Source organism: Apiospora kogelbergensis (genome assembly GCF_038363985.1).
Source record: "Apiospora kogelbergensis strain CBS 113332 chromosome Unknown utg000006l_segment0_segment0, whole genome shotgun sequence".
Classification (NCBI taxonomy): domain Eukaryota; kingdom Fungi; phylum Ascomycota; class Sordariomycetes; order Amphisphaeriales; family Apiosporaceae; genus Apiospora; species Apiospora kogelbergensis.
In genome coordinates, this window is record NW_027117423.1 from 2,811,885 (window position 1) to 2,827,630 (window position 15,746).

The 15,746-nt window shown below is 52.8% G+C and overlaps 6 protein-coding genes across 6 annotated transcripts; 4 read left to right on the top strand and 2 right to left on the bottom strand.

The window, feature by feature from the left end:
- Window positions 1–68: 68 nt before the first annotated feature.
- On the top strand, window positions 69–1,242 carry PG998_009742 (uncharacterized protein; the record flags this gene model as incomplete). Its single annotated transcript, XM_066876558.1, has 5 exons — window positions 69–98; window positions 180–219; window positions 314–470; window positions 537–630; window positions 691–1,242. 5 exons carry the CDS (start codon window positions 69–71, stop codon window positions 1,240–1,242), a joined length of 873 nt encoding a protein of 290 aa, XP_066728714.1.
- Window positions 1,243–2,708: 1,466 nt separating this feature from the next.
- Window positions 2,709–4,589, top strand: PG998_009743 (TFIIH basal transcription factor complex- subunit SSL1; the record flags this gene model as incomplete). The annotated part of the gene is made up of 4 exons (XM_066876559.1): window positions 2,709–3,289; window positions 3,367–4,269; window positions 4,427–4,450; window positions 4,514–4,589. 4 exons carry the CDS (start codon window positions 2,709–2,711, stop codon window positions 4,587–4,589), a joined length of 1,584 nt encoding a protein of 527 aa, XP_066728715.1.
- A 214-nt stretch (window positions 4,590–4,803) lies between these two features.
- PG998_009744 (4-hydroxyphenylpyruvate dioxygenase) lies at window positions 4,804–6,075 on the bottom strand (the record flags this gene model as incomplete). Its single annotated transcript, XM_066876560.1, has 1 exon — window positions 4,804–6,075. One exon carries the CDS (start codon window positions 6,073–6,075, stop codon window positions 4,804–4,806), a length of 1,272 nt encoding a protein of 423 aa, XP_066728716.1.
- Window positions 6,076–6,963: 888 nt separating this feature from the next.
- Window positions 6,964–7,758, top strand: PG998_009745 (uncharacterized protein; the record flags this gene model as incomplete). The annotated part of the gene is made up of 1 exon (XM_066876561.1): window positions 6,964–7,758. The coding sequence occupies one exon, from the start codon at window positions 6,964–6,966 to the stop codon at window positions 7,756–7,758; it is 795 nt and encodes a 264-aa protein (XP_066728717.1).
- A 729-nt stretch (window positions 7,759–8,487) lies between these two features.
- Window positions 8,488–9,150, top strand: PG998_009746 (60S ribosomal protein eL27; the record flags this gene model as incomplete). Its single annotated transcript, XM_066876562.1, has 3 exons — window positions 8,488–8,550; window positions 8,748–9,084; window positions 9,143–9,150. The coding sequence occupies 3 exons, from the start codon at window positions 8,488–8,490 to the stop codon at window positions 9,148–9,150; spliced, it is 408 nt and encodes a 135-aa protein (XP_066728718.1).
- A 2,253-nt stretch (window positions 9,151–11,403) lies between these two features.
- Window positions 11,404–12,818, bottom strand: PG998_009747 (uncharacterized protein; the record flags this gene model as incomplete). The annotated part of the gene is made up of 4 exons (XM_066876563.1): window positions 11,404–11,775; window positions 11,834–12,465; window positions 12,531–12,598; window positions 12,679–12,818. The coding sequence occupies 4 exons, from the start codon at window positions 12,816–12,818 to the stop codon at window positions 11,404–11,406; spliced, it is 1,212 nt and encodes a 403-aa protein (XP_066728719.1).
- Between the last annotated feature and the right edge of the window lie 2,928 nt (window positions 12,819–15,746).

The following is a 15,746-nucleotide window of genomic DNA, read 5'->3' on the forward strand; positions in this document are numbered from 1 at the left end:
TCTGTGCGAAGTTACTTAATACCATATCACAATAATACCGAATTGGCTCGCCCAATTTCGCAATCAAAATGGGGTCGACGGAGTTTGGCAAATTCGAGGTATGTTCAATCCTGTTGTGCGCGCGCGAGTACCTATTACACCACTTCGTCTTGCGATTCTTCTTGCTAACCAGCTTCCAGGCCTTCTGCCGCGATGCAACCTTACCTGTGTGCAATGTATGTACTTAGCCAACACCTTCTCTGCTATGGCGCTTTGCTGGTGGCGCTTTAATACTGACATGGTGACACAGCTTTTATCAAATTCGCATAACCAGACGGGACCATGGGGGGCTGCAAGCTAGAGGGTATCCCACTGAGCGGTGGCCGTCAATTGGGCAACCTGGGCTCTATACTACTTTGCGCAATCGCCATTTTGGTGTCAGTGTTGCTGCTGCTCTTATCTGAAAGGAAGAAAGCAGCTGTTGGCCGGAGGTAAGCTGAGAGCAGCCCATTCTCACGCATCTCACACTGTTCTGTGTGTTGCTAACTCTTCGACAGGGAAATGCAACTGTTCCTCGTTGGGTATATCATTCTTGAAGTATGCGAGATTTTCACCGTGGGAGAATTCCCTCTGAGCTCGACAGTCCGAATTGTAAGCTTTCAACCGTTGCAATCTTGCCTGATCTGGGTGCATGGACTAACTCTCAACTAGGCATTCACCGGCATTCACATTGGCATGGTGATCGCAACGACATGGATTTTGATGCTGAACGGTGTCGTCGGATACCAGGTCATTGACGACGGGACGCCGATCTCTATTGGCTTAATGGCAATCTCAGGCGCCGTTCTTCTTGTCGGCACTGGCTACATTGCCCTGGACACTGGATTCAACTGGACAGGGACATTCCAAAGCAGCTACGAGCCGGGCAACCGGCATATCGCGCTCTACGTTCTGTACCAGCTGGCGCCATTGGTTTTCCTCGTCGCCTTCTTTGTCCTTGAGGCCATTCTGGTCTTGCGTGTACTTGGCGAAGTCCGACCCATGGCCTACCTGACAGGCGCTGCCCTTCTCTTCGCCGTCGGCCAGGTCTTTAACTATACGATCAGCCCTTATGTTTGCAACGGCACTATGGGAAAGATTGACGGTGCTCTGTTTGAGACACTGTTCACTCTGCTTTCCGTTATCATGGTCTGGGTTTTCTGGTCCAGCATAACCGAAGACGACTGGCCCATCGCGACGGGGTCGGTGACCGGCTATCCTTAATCTTATTCACGTCTCTCATTTGACCACGGAGTTGGAGTTTTTGGTTCCCAGGGTATACCACTTCGTTATCACTTTATTTTTTTTTGGATTTACAGGCGGGCTTTTGGCCTACCCACGGCGACACGTCCCATTCCAACAAGCAACATTCTATCAAGGCTATCTTGGGTCTTTTCTTTTAATGACGCGGAACACGACCATCGAAGAGCATGTATCTCGCCAGAGGTATATGTAGGGAAATGAGTCAAGCTGTTCGGCGATACGATATACGCGAGCGAGTGAAGTTCGACTAGAGGTGGAGGAGGGAGCAGTGGCAGCAGCATATCTTGGTCCAGACATACATGAAGATATAAATGGCAGATGGTCTGGCCGTGTTGAAACGGGCGAGGGCGCGGGTGAGGGAGAGTTCAGTAGTATAGTTGATAGTATACCCCATTTACGCGGCTAATGTATATGATGTCGTATGATAGACTCCAGACTTGGTTACAGCCAATTCCAGGCAGATGCAATCGTGATTGTGTGGTTTTGCCTCTGCTCCGTCCGAGAGGCAAGAAATGATATTCGCCCCGGACAGCAATACCAAGTCTGTTCCACTGTATAAATGTGGTGCTACGCCGGGGATTTCCACTTTGCATAGTGATGATGCTGATCGTACATATATACAATCTAACACAAGGGGGCTCACAGGATGGAAACTCCCCACCTTCAACTCCTATTTATATACGATCTCGGGCCCGATTGTGCAATGATTTCTCTTGGACGGTACGTCGGCCGAATATCACAGCTAGAGCGGGCAATGGAAATAAGCAATGTAGATCAGCTGCATGTAAGTGCTGCCTATGTATTTCGTGCATCAGTTAGCAAGCTCATTAAAGCATGCAGGGTGATGGATACGCCACTGGAGGGATATGTGATGCTAATTACCGACGGTGGAGAGAGCTGAGCTGAGGGCCGAGCGAGCACGGTCTGCAGTGCTTGGGTGCTTGGGTGCGTGGGCGCTTCTATGCTTCTGTGCTTCAGTGCTTCAGTGCTTCAGTGCAGTGAGCAGAGCCGCCAGTTGCTGCCGCTGCCCCACCGCCCAAGACCCCGGCGACAAGGCTAGCAGCTAGAGATAAAGCAAGGTGCGTCACAATTGACGACAGCCTCACCCGACTTTCACCCTTCTTTTTCTCCCTTGAAAGCTGGATTTCCTACGCGCAGGAGACCGACCAAGACGCATTCTTTGGGGGCAGATTATGTGAAATCCTGGCGCTTGGATTTACGGATTTCAGGTCTGGCCAAAGATTTCTTTTTATTCACCACACCTTTTGATTTCCATGCAGTAGCTCCTCCCTCCAAGGGCACCTGCAAAGCAGCCCTGGCGTCCCTTTCCGCGACTTGTTCCCATTTTTGGGAGTGACTGCCTGCGCAACTTGTGCACCCGTAGGCCATCGTTCCACAACCTTCACTTGAAAAAAAGCACCTCTGCAATGGCCGACTCCGACGGCGAATACAACGGCAACGATGGCTCCGACGACGAATTCCAGGCGACCTCGGGAAACCCCCACGACACGCGCGGACGATCAGGACCCGATGGCAAAAAGGGCGGGCGCAAGGAGCAGAAGACGGCTGCCTGGGAGAACCTCCAGCGATCGTGGGATACCGTGCTAGAGGGCGAGGATGGCACATTACAAGGCACCATCGAGGGATTGGCAGAGGCACAAAAGCGCGCGCGCCTGCTTAAAGACACCACGCCCCTCCAGCGAGGTATCATACGGCATCTGGTGCTCGTGCTGGACCTGTCCTTCGCCATGCTCGAGAAGGATCTTCTGCCCAGCCGCCACGAGCTGACCATGGCCTACGCGCGGGAATTCGTACGAGAATACTTTGAGCAAAATCCCATCTCTCAGCTTAGCATCGTGGGCATGAGGGACGGTATCGCCGTGCGCATTAGCGATATGAGCGGAAACCCAGGCGACCACTTGGAAAAGTTGGAGGAATGGGTGAAACAAGAACCTCAGGGCAGTCCCAGTTTGCAGAACGCGCTGGAGATGTGCAGGGGCGCTTTATTGTGAGTTTTCTTCCTCTGAAGCCTTTGTCGGCATTGGCACGTTTTTTCGGGCACTTTCACTCATGGGTCACCTGCAGCAACACTCCCTCACACGGCACTCGCGAAGTTCTCATCGTCTTCGGGGCCCTGATGTCCAGCGATCCTGGCGACATCCACGACACAATCGGCTCGCTAATAAAGGACCGCGTACGGGTATCAGTGGTGGGGATTGCAGCGCAGGTAGCCATCTGCGCCGAGCTATGCAGCAAGACGAACGGGGGCGATGATTCCGGCTATCGAATAGCACTCCACGAACAGCACTATCGTGACTTACTCCTCGAACTCACGACACCGCCGGCGACACGCACCGAAGAACAAAGCAACGCCAGCCTGCTCATGATGGGTTTCCCCTCACGCACCTTGGCAGAAGGGGATACAATCAACTATTGTGCTTGCCACAACCGCCCCACCAGGGAGGGCTACGACTGCACGCGCTGCGGCTCAAGAGTCTGCCGTCTACCAGCCGAATGCCCCGGCTGTGGCCTAACCCTCATTCTCTCTACCCATTTGGCGCGCTCGTACCACCATCTTTTCCCTCTACGGAACTGGGTCGAGGTTCCCTGGTCGAAAGCCAGTCGTTCCAAGGCATGTTATGCCTGCCTGGCTCCGTTTCCCGAACCGCCAAAGGCGAAGGGCAGGGGGAAGGAGAAATCCGAGGCCGACGCCGCGGCTGCAGGTGCCCCGGCTAAAACGACCAAGCCGCAGAATAAGGGGCTAAGCGAGTCAGGACGATACGCATGTGAAGTGTGCCATACACACTTTTGCATAGACTGCGACCTCTTTGCGCACGAAATTCTTCACAACTGCCCGGGCTGCCAAAGTGACACAAGGGCAAGAGATGATCCCAATCCGGATGTGGCGATGAATGGGGTGGTTGGGGATGTGCCAGCAGCTCATGCCAATGGGGACGCTAATGGAGCAGGGGCGATGGAGATAGATTCGTGAGATTTAAGGATAGAAAAGGATAAAGGCGTTCAGGGGCGAATGACGCTTGTGCTTTCCCACATGGAAGCATACTTGGCTCTGTTGGATGGGTACAGTTTGGGCGAAGCTGGGGTTTCCCGTCTCTTCCAAGTTGTGTATATATACTAGGACAAGGCTTGAGAACCCCGATGAGCTGGAGTGCGTTGAAAAATAGCACTTTGGAGAATAACAATTCACTACCGATTTAACATTTGATAACAGCGACGTCGTCGACGACGACGGTAACAACAAAGAACAACCGATTATTGCTGATTTGGATAAGTACACGCTTGCTTAATGTCGACAAATGCCATCCTTTCATCGTGGGCCGGTGAACTGGCAACCCGTTTGGCCTCCGAAATATATACACTTTGCAACTCGCACAGGTATCCTCCGTGAAGTAGGCTATTCATACCTGCCAGTAGCGGACGGCAGCTTGGCCATCATCTGGGAACTTGATGCTTTTCCACACCTCTCTTTCCTTTCCTTATATCAGTGTTTCATGACAGTTACTACAGGTTACCCCTATCGGCCTGCTCCCTCTCGATCGCCTCAAAGAGGCTCTTGAAGTTGCCGGCGCCGAAGCCTTCGAAGTGCTCGCGCTGGATGATTTCGACGAAGACGGTGGGACGGTCGACGAGGGGTTTGGTGAAGAGCTGGAGCAGGTAGCCGCCCTCGTCGTAATCGATGAGGATGTTGAGGCGCTCGAGGGTCTCAAAGTCCTGCTGCAGCTCCCAGGACCGCTTCTCGGTGGCCAGGCGCTTGCGCATCGTCTCGTAGTAGACGGGCGGCACCGAGATGAACTCAACGCCCCGGGCCCGCATGGCGCTCACCGTGGTGATGATGTCCGCGGTGAGGAGGGCGATGTGCTGGACGCCTGCACCCGAGTTGTAGACGACGTACTCCTCGATCTGGGACTTCTTCTTGCCGGGGGCCGGCTCGTTAATGGGCATCTTGACCAGGTTGTTGGCCGAGGCCATGACGATGGAGCTCAGAGCCGAGAACTCGGTGCAGATCTGCGAGTCGTCGACGCTCCAGAAGCGGTGGAAGGAGAGACACTTTTCGTAGAAAGCGCAAGCGGCCACCATCTCGTTCCAGCCCTGGTTGCCGACGCAGTGGTCGATGCGGGCCAGGTTGACGGACGGCAGCTGCACGCTCGAGAGCGGGGGTGACTGGGCGCGGAACCCGGGCAGGAAGACGCCGCGGTACGAGCCCCGCGAGATGAGCGTGTGCGTCGTGTCACCGTACGTGCGGATCACGGCTGTTTCGACGGCGCCGTGCTGCTTGTCGTGGATCCGAGTCGGCTCCTGCACCGAGACGGCGCCGCCGGCCACGGCCTTAGTGTAGACGCCCTCGACGCTGTCCACCTCGAAGGCGACGTCTTTCACGGCATCACCGTGTCGCTCCAAGTGGGCGTGCATCTCCCGGAGCAAGGTGCTCTCGGCCTCAGTGATAGGCTCCTCTTCGGGGAGGTGGGCATGTGACCGGATAGGGGAGGTGAAGACGAAGCGGATGTCGCCGTTGGCTACCACGTATGAGGTGAAGTACCGGCTGCCCGTCTCGAGGCCCTTGTACGCTATGGTTGTGAAGCCGAAGAGGGTATTGTAGTATGACGCGGCTTGCTTAGCATTGCCCACCCACCACGTAACATGGTCGTAGGCTTGGAAGTTGCCAACTCCAGCTTGTACTGCGAAGTCGTCTGTATGGGTGAAGTTGTCTATCCGAGACGATGGCCTATCGGCAGTTTGGCCGATAGGTAGCTCGGAGACTGCGGATGGTGCCATATCTGCTATTCTGTGGTGTTGGAAAGAGCTTGGTTTGATGCTCTGTTGAGAAAGGAGGCCCGTAGGTCAATGAGGGTAATATTACGCAGTACAGGAGTATGATCGATTGCCAGCGTCGACGATGTCTATTATCTCCTTGATTCACGTCGAAAAAAAGCCTTGATACATTTGTCAACGAGACAAGCGAAGTTCGCTATGTGAAGTACTGGCTGTTATTAACATGAACTTGTAAGCCGCCCAATGCAGAAGGACCAGCAACGGCCAAGACCGGATCAACGGTTGGCATCCGAGGGTAGGCATGCCGGTTCAGAAATTCCGCACTGGAGGTGCTTTGCTTAGCTCATGTGGCCCGAGACAATGCGCAACGGCGTTCTGTGTTGCCTTTGACATGAAAGCTTGGATGCGGATATCCCATTGTCCTAGCACCCTTGATGGCGGAATGCCGGCCGCGCCTCTGATAGACTCGGGTCAGCGCGCAAACCCGCTCGGCTACTCACGGCCATCCACGGGGGCCGCTGCAAGTGACCACTCAGATAGCGTCATACTCCCATATCAATGCGCCAAGCCCTGTATCTCGACTCAATGCCTGTGCACCTGCCAGACAATGAGGAAACACTTATCAATTGCATTGCCTAGGATCGGTGGTCTGCCGTAGAAGCAACTATCGCTCCCTGGTAGAGAGTCGTGGCGTGTGCTTTGTTGTGTATGGAACACCGAATCATCCGAGTACCTATTTACTTCAGCCCGCACTATTTTACCGCAGATTCAAGTCGAACTCAAGTCAGCAAAACACTGTTGTCAGTATCCGAGAATTTCCCTGTTCCAAGAGTATTGTTGTCTGGTATATCGAACAACCCGACGTTTCACACCCCCGAACCACAAGTCAGCATGGATTCCACCTCCCTCAGCCGGCGCGACGAGAATGTGTTGGAGAAGATGAAGGACCCCGAGTCAAACCCCCTGATGGCTGTCCTGATAGACCCGACATTGCCCAAGGACCCGAACATTCATCAGCCCTCCATCTATGAACGAGTGTCTCAGAGAGAACGCGACATAGTAGTGGCCATGCAGCAGCTTGAAATGCAGCTGGCAGGGCTCCAGACTGCCACCCCAGCTTCAAACCCCACCGAGAAATACAAGACCTGTGTGGCGCAACTTGGTCAACTGATCGCCGAGTACCCCCAATACGCAAGCGTCCGGAATAACAGAGCCCAAGCTCTGAGGAGACTTTATGGCGACAAGATGTTGTCGCACATGGACGACCCAACAGCACTTGCCCAAGGCGCAGAATCTCCGGAAAAGAGGGAAGCAGCAGCAACGGTATTGTCGGACCTTGACGAAGCAGTCAAGCTGTTAACACCCAAGAGCATCTTTGCATCCATCTCCCCACAGGCCAGCAAGACGCTATCGCTTTCCCACACCCAGAGAGCAGCATTGTATCATATGACGGCGAAAGGATTGTCGGACGGGGCCTATTTAAATATACACGATGGTCGCAAAGAAACCGGCTGGAGTAAGATGGACTTTGAGGAAGCAGCATCTAGGGACTTTGCTTTGGGCGGACGGTACGGGAATGAAATCGCCAAGGGTCTAGCTGTTGCCACGAATCCTACAGCCAAATTGTGTGGTCAAATAGTCCGTGAGGCTATGAAAAAGGAGTACGGTCCCGGGTTCGAGGTCTGATGTTGGCTTTTGGATCACTAAGATCTCTTCGAGAGCCCGAGACGGCTTATTAGGCGCATGTCAGTAGGAGTCCCTCGTCGGATGCGGGCGGTCTTGCTAGAGGATTGACAATAGAGAATATCTACCTTTGTAGAGAACTGATCGTCTGCTGCGTAGTCTTGCCCTTTTCCTTCTCTTCGCGCTTGATCCGAGTAGCAGCTGCGCCGAGACCAATGAAGAGGGCGAAGATTGGATCGGCCATCTTGGAGATGATATAGGTGGGAGGTGCCATGATGTACGGCTGGTGCAGAATAAAGCCCACGGCGAGTCTGAAGGCAGATGGGCAATTGCTCTATGAGCGGAAGTTGCTGGCCTTGTGCATGGGTGTAGTGAATTGGTGGGCTTCGTCAGTCAGGCGTCGAGCTGCCTGATGAGCCATTCCGTTCTCTCGGCCAAATCCAGCCCACGCTCCGTCGCTCATCGGCCTCAAATCGGTAGGTACTTGCGACCATGTATCTTTCCAAGTCGGAAAGCGCTGTTATCTAATCAGACGCCGGGGCCACATGAGAGACCCATAATTCCTGTTTTCTCATTGGCCATGGATTTTTGCCCTACACACAAATCCATGATTTTTCACTGGGAACTTTTCCAGCTACGGTAGGTCAAGCACGCCAAAGGAACATCACCAATCCTCACACACAACGTCCCTTCTCTTGACTTCATACTTGCCCTCGACAATCCGACGACAAAATGAAGTTCCTTAAGGTCGGCAGAGTTGCCATCATCACCCGCGGCCGTTACGCCGGTAAGAAGGTACGTTCGACAGCCAGAGTTCCCGCCCCAGAGAATCATGTGTGCGTTTGTGTGGAGGGGAGACGATGCAGATTTGGGAGACGAAATTTATTCGACCGCCGCAACCTCGAGAAATCCAGCCTTGAAAGCCACGATGGCATTTGGAACACGAATAGTCCAAACACGGCCAGCTCAATTGCTAACTTAGCTTCATGAAGGTCGTCATCATCCAGCCCGTCGACAGCGGCAACAAGACGCACCCCTACGGTCACGCCCTCGTCGCCGGCATTGAGCGTTACCCGGCCAAGATCACCCGCCGCATGTCCAAGACCCGCCAGGAGAAGCGCTCAAAGATCAAGCCTTTCGTCAAGGCCATCAACTACAACCACTTGATGCCCACTCGTTACACTCTCGAGCTCGAGGGTCTGAAGGGTGCCGTCACCGCCGAGACTTTCAAGGAGGTCAGCCAGCGTGAGGATGCTAAGAAGAACGTGAAGAAGGTGCTGGAGGAGCGCTACACCAGCGGCAAGAACCGATGGTTCTTCACCCCTCTCCGTATGTTGACACCGCGCACCACCGCCTCTTGGGATCGACCAGGCTAACAAACTCGCAGGATTCTAAATAAAACGCAATTTCCTCGTTCACGTTCTCATGTCGTTCGGTTCTCGGGGTTCAAGGGAAATGGGAGATGTATATCGCATCCTTTACGGTCTAGAGCGCATTAGGAATTGCTCTTGATGAATTGACAGCATTGACAAAGACAATCAAAAACGACTTGTGTGTCCGTGTGTGCTGTGTTATCCACGAGTAACGATGCTTGACCCAAAAAACGGCGGAACAGAACTGGCGCTTCAACGGAGTTAAGGTCATGGAGAAGTCAATATTAGCATGTTTTGTTCGCGTTCCGAACAGTTCTGGGCTTGGATCAACACTCACAACTGCTACATATTCCGACAGATGACCGAGCATGACTGGGTTGAATTGGAGGAGATGCCGCATCCCTCGCTTTCTGTACCTAATTATGGTAGAAGGCAACCCCGTACAACCACTTTGGTTCTAGTGATGGTGACTTCTGATCGTTTTGAAGTGTTTGACCCTGGCCTGTCAGTGACCAAGGCCAGCCCACGTGTGGATGGATCTGTATGACGACGCTACGGGCTTTCGGCTTCAAACATTTGTCGTGTTTCGGTGATATTGATGTCTCAAGCAGCCGACCCCCAAGCGCCGCTTTTGATCCATCACTAGATCACCATGGGGATTATAGTAATCTGGATCATACTCTGGAGTCAGCCCCTCCCGTTTCTGCGGCTTACGACGACGAATCATGCACACGGCACGACTAGATAGTATTGAGGTGGTAGCGAGATGGTGCGCTTCCCGTCTTATCTCTTCCGGCCGCACAGTCAAATGCCAATGTCATTTGCAGCAAATAGGTGTTAGCCATTGCCTTGCTGAACTACAAGACATATGGAAGTAGACTGATATACATGGAGCAACTAACAACCTCAAGTCCTACATCAACTCAACACCATGGGAACGTGGGGGTGGACAGTAGGGACATAGACAACTGTCTCAGAAACATTCGCAGATAACCGCGCGTACCACAAGTTTAATGCTTAAGCCAATCTTTTCCCTTTGGGTGAACGGACGCCCGCGGCTTTGCTGCGCGAGGCGAGATAACGAGATGCTGGCAGCTGGTCGTCGTCTTCATCCACCAAACCAGACAACCTCTAATAATGATTCCTGTCTCGCGCATCATCCAATGTCTTGAAAGCACCGGGTCCCAGGCACATATGTTTGTTTTGTCAAGCTAGAAGATTTGATTATGTACGGAGAGATAAGAGACCTGCTTACCTATCATGATGGAGGTAATTCTTCCAGCGAAGCCAGGTCGCCGTCCCGGCAGGCACGAGCAATCCGTGGAACGAGCGCGAATATGAGGAATAAGCCAGCGAGCGAGCGATCTGTCTGTCTCCACCGAAGATCGAAGGATGGCAGATGAGGAGGACAGGAAAAGGTTAGTCGATGTGAACTCAGTGTCAAGAGCAACAAACCCTGCTATTTGTTTGTCCGTTTAACAGACCCTGCCGTAACATTATGGCAGGCGTTAACGAAGGTGACATGGCGAGTGCAGCTTCCCGGGCCCTGATGTCTACCACAAATGAAGATGTCTCTATGAAGTTGATGCACCAAATACAGCTACTTGCCAGCCCGTACATCAGAGCAGAGATTAGGTGCTTGACATATCCTTCCAGGTATGCGGCGTAATTATGCATTCTATATATACACCATAGAACAGCCGGGCGTTCAACTTAAGACCGAGGACTTGCTTACTTGGCGTCGTCAGCATTTTGCTATCTATCTATTACTAGTTTAGTGACATTGCACGTGAAAGAGCATCGAGAGTCTCGCTTCAATGTTGTTTTACATTCAAGATTTGTCTATTCGCCCAGCGCCGTTCTAAGTTACATCCGGATACGCTTTTTGTTCGTGAAACATCTCCGTCCAACCGAGTCCTCATGTTCTCGACGCCATTCATGTGTTCTATAGCTGTACAATCAAACAGTGCCAGATCCTCCTGCAGAAGAACTCCATGACACGGATGATAAAGGATCCAATTGAGGTTTCCTTGTATAAAGATCGCAAATGGGAATAAAGGAGATAGGTGCAAATTATGTACTGGAAATTTCAGAATCCCCATCTTGCTATGATCCCGTTGTTCATAGCCTGGGTGGGGGTTTGCCCAGTGATCCGAACCACCACGTCATCATCATATCGTGGCGGTGTTGCCATTATGAACTCCGGACCTCGCCTCGTAATTTCAAATGTCATGTGATGAATGTGCGATTTACACATTCATCTAGCCTCATTCCCTCATGAGTTCCAGCCATACTTGGCAGCAGCCTCAGACATGTACTTGGAAGGGTCGTATTCAGGGGCATATGTCGGGGCCAAGCCACCGAACAGCACAAAGATGACGAACAGGCCAACCGAGATGGCGATGACCTTGCGCAGGACAGGCTTAGTCTGGCCAAGCTCAGCCCACTGGCGGCCGCCCTCAGCAGCGTAGCCCTTGATGGCCTCGTAACCAAGCTTGTAGTAGACCATGCCACCAAGAGCAATTGTATAACCGAAGGCCTGCAGACCGGAGATGGGAGTACCCCAGATCATCATGGAAGCAGCAACGAGCAGCACATCCTTCAGAACACCGCAAAGGGTCATGACGAGGGAAGAGGTCTTGCCGATCTGTGGATATTCTGTAAGCATTTGGCCTCAGGGGCGGGAAAAGTTTTCTAAGACTTACCAGCAGCACAACGGAAACGTTGAGCATGAAGGCGCAAAGACCGTTCAGGAAGAAGGTGAAAAGACCAACGTGGTAAACCTGGTCCATCGAGACCTTGGGCACTTCCCAGAAGAGGGCAACAAGACCGTTCATGACAGCACAAACGGGAGCAAAGTAGTACACAGAAACGAGGGGATCCATCTTGTACTCGGCGGAGCTGAGGAGAGCCTGGACCAAGTTGAGACGGACGGCCTCGAAAACGACACCACCAATCTGGAAGAAAAAGCCAACCCAGACGAACTTGATCTCGCCGAAAGAGGCGATCATGACACCGACCACAATGGCAGAGACGTTCAACAAAACCTTCATGTTGGGCTGGGCAATGCCCATAACCCAACTAGAAAGGAGGACAGCGACGGGTGTGGTAGCCTTCAGCATCTGAATGAAGGCGACACTGAGGTACAGATAGGTCAGGTTGCCACAGATCAAACTCAGACTGAAGAATACACCGATGGGCACAATGGCGCGGAGGTAGACGCGGCCAGTCATCTTGACGGTCTTGCGGCCATCAAGAAGGTGGGTGTAGCGGGCGAGAATCTGGGTCATGATGGTAGCGAACGTCAAGTGGTACGTCGTGAGGATGACGGGATAACCTGTCTAGTCTCAGTATTGTTTCACCGCAGCGAGCGCGCGAGTCGGTGCTGGTGGTGCGACTTACGGAAGTTGAGGGTGTCGAGAATCCATTTGTTGAACAGAATGACGGATGACGAGCAAGCGATCCAGACTCTGTGTTCGCGTCTTGGTTAGCGATTGCGATTCCTTCGAGACAGGGAAGTGCGCAGCGAGCAACGAGTTCATTGACGTACGTGACATAGAGTGCCGGGTGGATATTCAGGCTCAGGCCAAGAGCGTCCGACTTGTCGGTGGCAGGAGCGGGCAGGATGGGGCCCTTGGGCTCAGGCCGCGGGATCTCGCCCGAGATTCTGTGCTTCTCTTCGCCGCTCATGTTGTCGATGGTATCGTGGAAAGATTAAAAGGGTTTTATAAAGGGGTAGTACAGATCAAGAACGAAAGGATGTAACGAGTGCAGATGGCCAAGAACGGACCGGGATATGTGTGGGTGGAAGTCGAGATGTGACTATTCCAAGACCGCGCGTAGAGCGTTGACCTTGTCTGGACCGGCTTCAAGAGAAGATTGAAGAGTTCAGAAAAGGCTCGCGAGAGGAAGGGAGACGGGTTGGATGTTTTGGTTAGGGGAGGAGGAGGAGATAAATCAATTGAGGGCAAACTTGGAAGTTGGAAAAAAGGGCTGCATTATTTGAGTTATGGCAGGGCTCCACTCAACCGCGCAGGTCTGATCTGGGATGATTTAACTTGGGACAGCCCCAGGACAGGCGGTGGTAGGGAGGGGGAGGAGATAGGCAATAGGGGGGCACATAGCCTGCACTGCACATCTGCACATCTGCACTCCTGCACTCCCCACACGCTTCCCCGGGGGCTTGTACGCCGCATGTACCTCCCAGCGCAGTCCTGCACTCGCCCCCGAACGGAGTACATACAGCCTAAACTAGAAGCGCAAGTACCTACAGACTCTGTGTGTGTCCGACTGCCACAGGGAGGGAGGTTGGTACATGGGAAGCACGCATTTACGCACGGCGGTTGCTTGGTGGGGGCAAGTACCTGGGCGGCCCGGTACTTCATTAGGGGGACGCGCCAGCCTGCTCCAAGCTCTGCCAGAGATCGTCACAGATGTGCGCATCTATTGCAGTATCTGATCGGGCCTAATACCGCTCTCTGCTGCTGTTGGTGTTCCTTGGATGAATTCTAATCTGGCTTGTTTAATGCCCTTTCCCGGCCTGCCAGCCTGATTGATCCATCACGAATAACCCTTCAAACTCTTCCATGTCTAGCAGTAAACATCAACTTTACTAGTCATATACTCAGGTGCTGTCGTTCGAATAGTCGCCGCCCCCCAAGGCCTTGTCTACCTACATGTAGCTAGACCCATTCCCGGAGACCAGCTTCTAGACTTCGGATGCACCCTTGGCGGGAGGGAATACATACTTCACTGCCTATCGCACCAAACTACAATCAACACAACACAACTTAGAATCCTTTGTGATGGCACATATATTTTCAGACCCTGAAACACCGACATGTCATCGTTACTCGTCGTGTATGCAACTGGAAGAGTTAGAAATCTACATGTTGTATTATCCTGTCCCCTGCGGTCTATTTGTGCTCTGCCCCGGCGAGGGCGACATTGTAGTACCTGCGCGTAACAAATGGTTGGTGGTGGCGCCTCCCGCCCATGGAGAGTCCCCCTGCAGATATCTACGATGTATATAGCGCTATACAGGGTTATAGATATGATACCGACATTGCTCAATACCGCTTAATACCCCCCAAAAAAAGGTTCGCATGCACTCAGCCAGCTCTTGCAAGCTCTTGCCTGCTTTGTTTGACTGTAACTGGAACCGACATCTAAAAAGATAAATTGTCATCGACATACGGAGTGTGTCGACGATAATAGCAATCTATGGGGGCCACTCTCCGGCGGCCAAGACGTACGGAGGTGACGAATCAGCGACCCGCTTCCCCATCGTCCAGCTGGCCTTTCTGGTCTGTTCCGAACGCCAGAGCCGCTTCCTGTTCAATGCCTTTTGTTGATGACATCGTCATCGCACCCATAGTTATGTTATAACACGCCAATGCCAGCGTTGCAATGAATCACCATCGCGGGGCACATCACGGAGGGCAGTTCGTCGTAGTCGTCCCCAAATTTCGGGACAGCGACTGTGCCACAGACTACCTACAGTGTGCAGCAGCACCCAAAGGATTGGCTGAAAGGCTCCAGTCTAGTCATCAGGGACCATGCCGCCTTGAAGCAAACAGAAGCCGGCTCGGGTCATCGCGAAGTACGTGCGCGGCTGGGGTCTATGTATGTATGTAATGCCGTGCGCCCTGGAGAAGGTTCTCACTGCTTCACTTATCCTATCTGCTAGTAGGTAGTTCTTGTAAAAGGCTACATGCGAGCACGGGGCTCGAGTATACGTACATAAGGGCAGCCTACGCCTCGCGACTATGGCAACACTCGAACGCATTTATTTACATGCACCTCGTCACCAGAGGATAACTGCAAGACGAGGCGTTTTTATCGAACGACGAGAATAGTTATACTTGACAGTATCGTCACCTGGATCTGAGCTGTATGCATGTCGACTCAGCCCTCTAGCATCTCGAAGACTGTCGCCGAGCTCGTATTGGGTCACTATGTATGTATGCAAGCAAGCTGTTTGGTGGGACACAGAAACTCGATCATGCATTGCGACTGCTTGTGGACCCCAGTAGCCGAGAGATTTCTCCATTGCGCAGAGCAATCGGCCGCGTAAGAGGTGGAAGAAGCTTTGTCGCATCCGTCGGTAGCTCATTTTGTGAGACAGCTTTCGTCATGGGCGTAGAAGTCGACGAGAAGGGCGTTCTGCAGACAATGACTTATTATTAGCACGAAACTGAATCGTGCTAAGCCATCGTGAGCTACTCTTCCCGGGAAGGGCTTGCTTAGCAGCCTCAAGCCCTGAACGTAGTTTGTTCTGATCGACAGAAGATCCGGTCTTTTCCTTTGCGACGGCGGCCCCCAGCACAAGGCCCAAGGCAGCGAACGGGCAACTGAGCAAACAGTGCTGCAAGAACCTCAACATGAGACGGCGGTTTCGCAGCCTTTTCCCAGCAACGGATTGCGTATGTAGATCCGCCCCACCCCTTGCGACGAAATTTAGAGCTGCAACAATCCCCTATTCAGCATAGCCATCCAACGGGGGGCTTACCGGAGGCTGCTTACATGAAGGTACATGCCTCATGCCTTAGACTTACATACACGAGAGCCTCAATTGTTTGTGGCGACCGGAGGCTAGAATGAAGTCTTGGAGGCGCT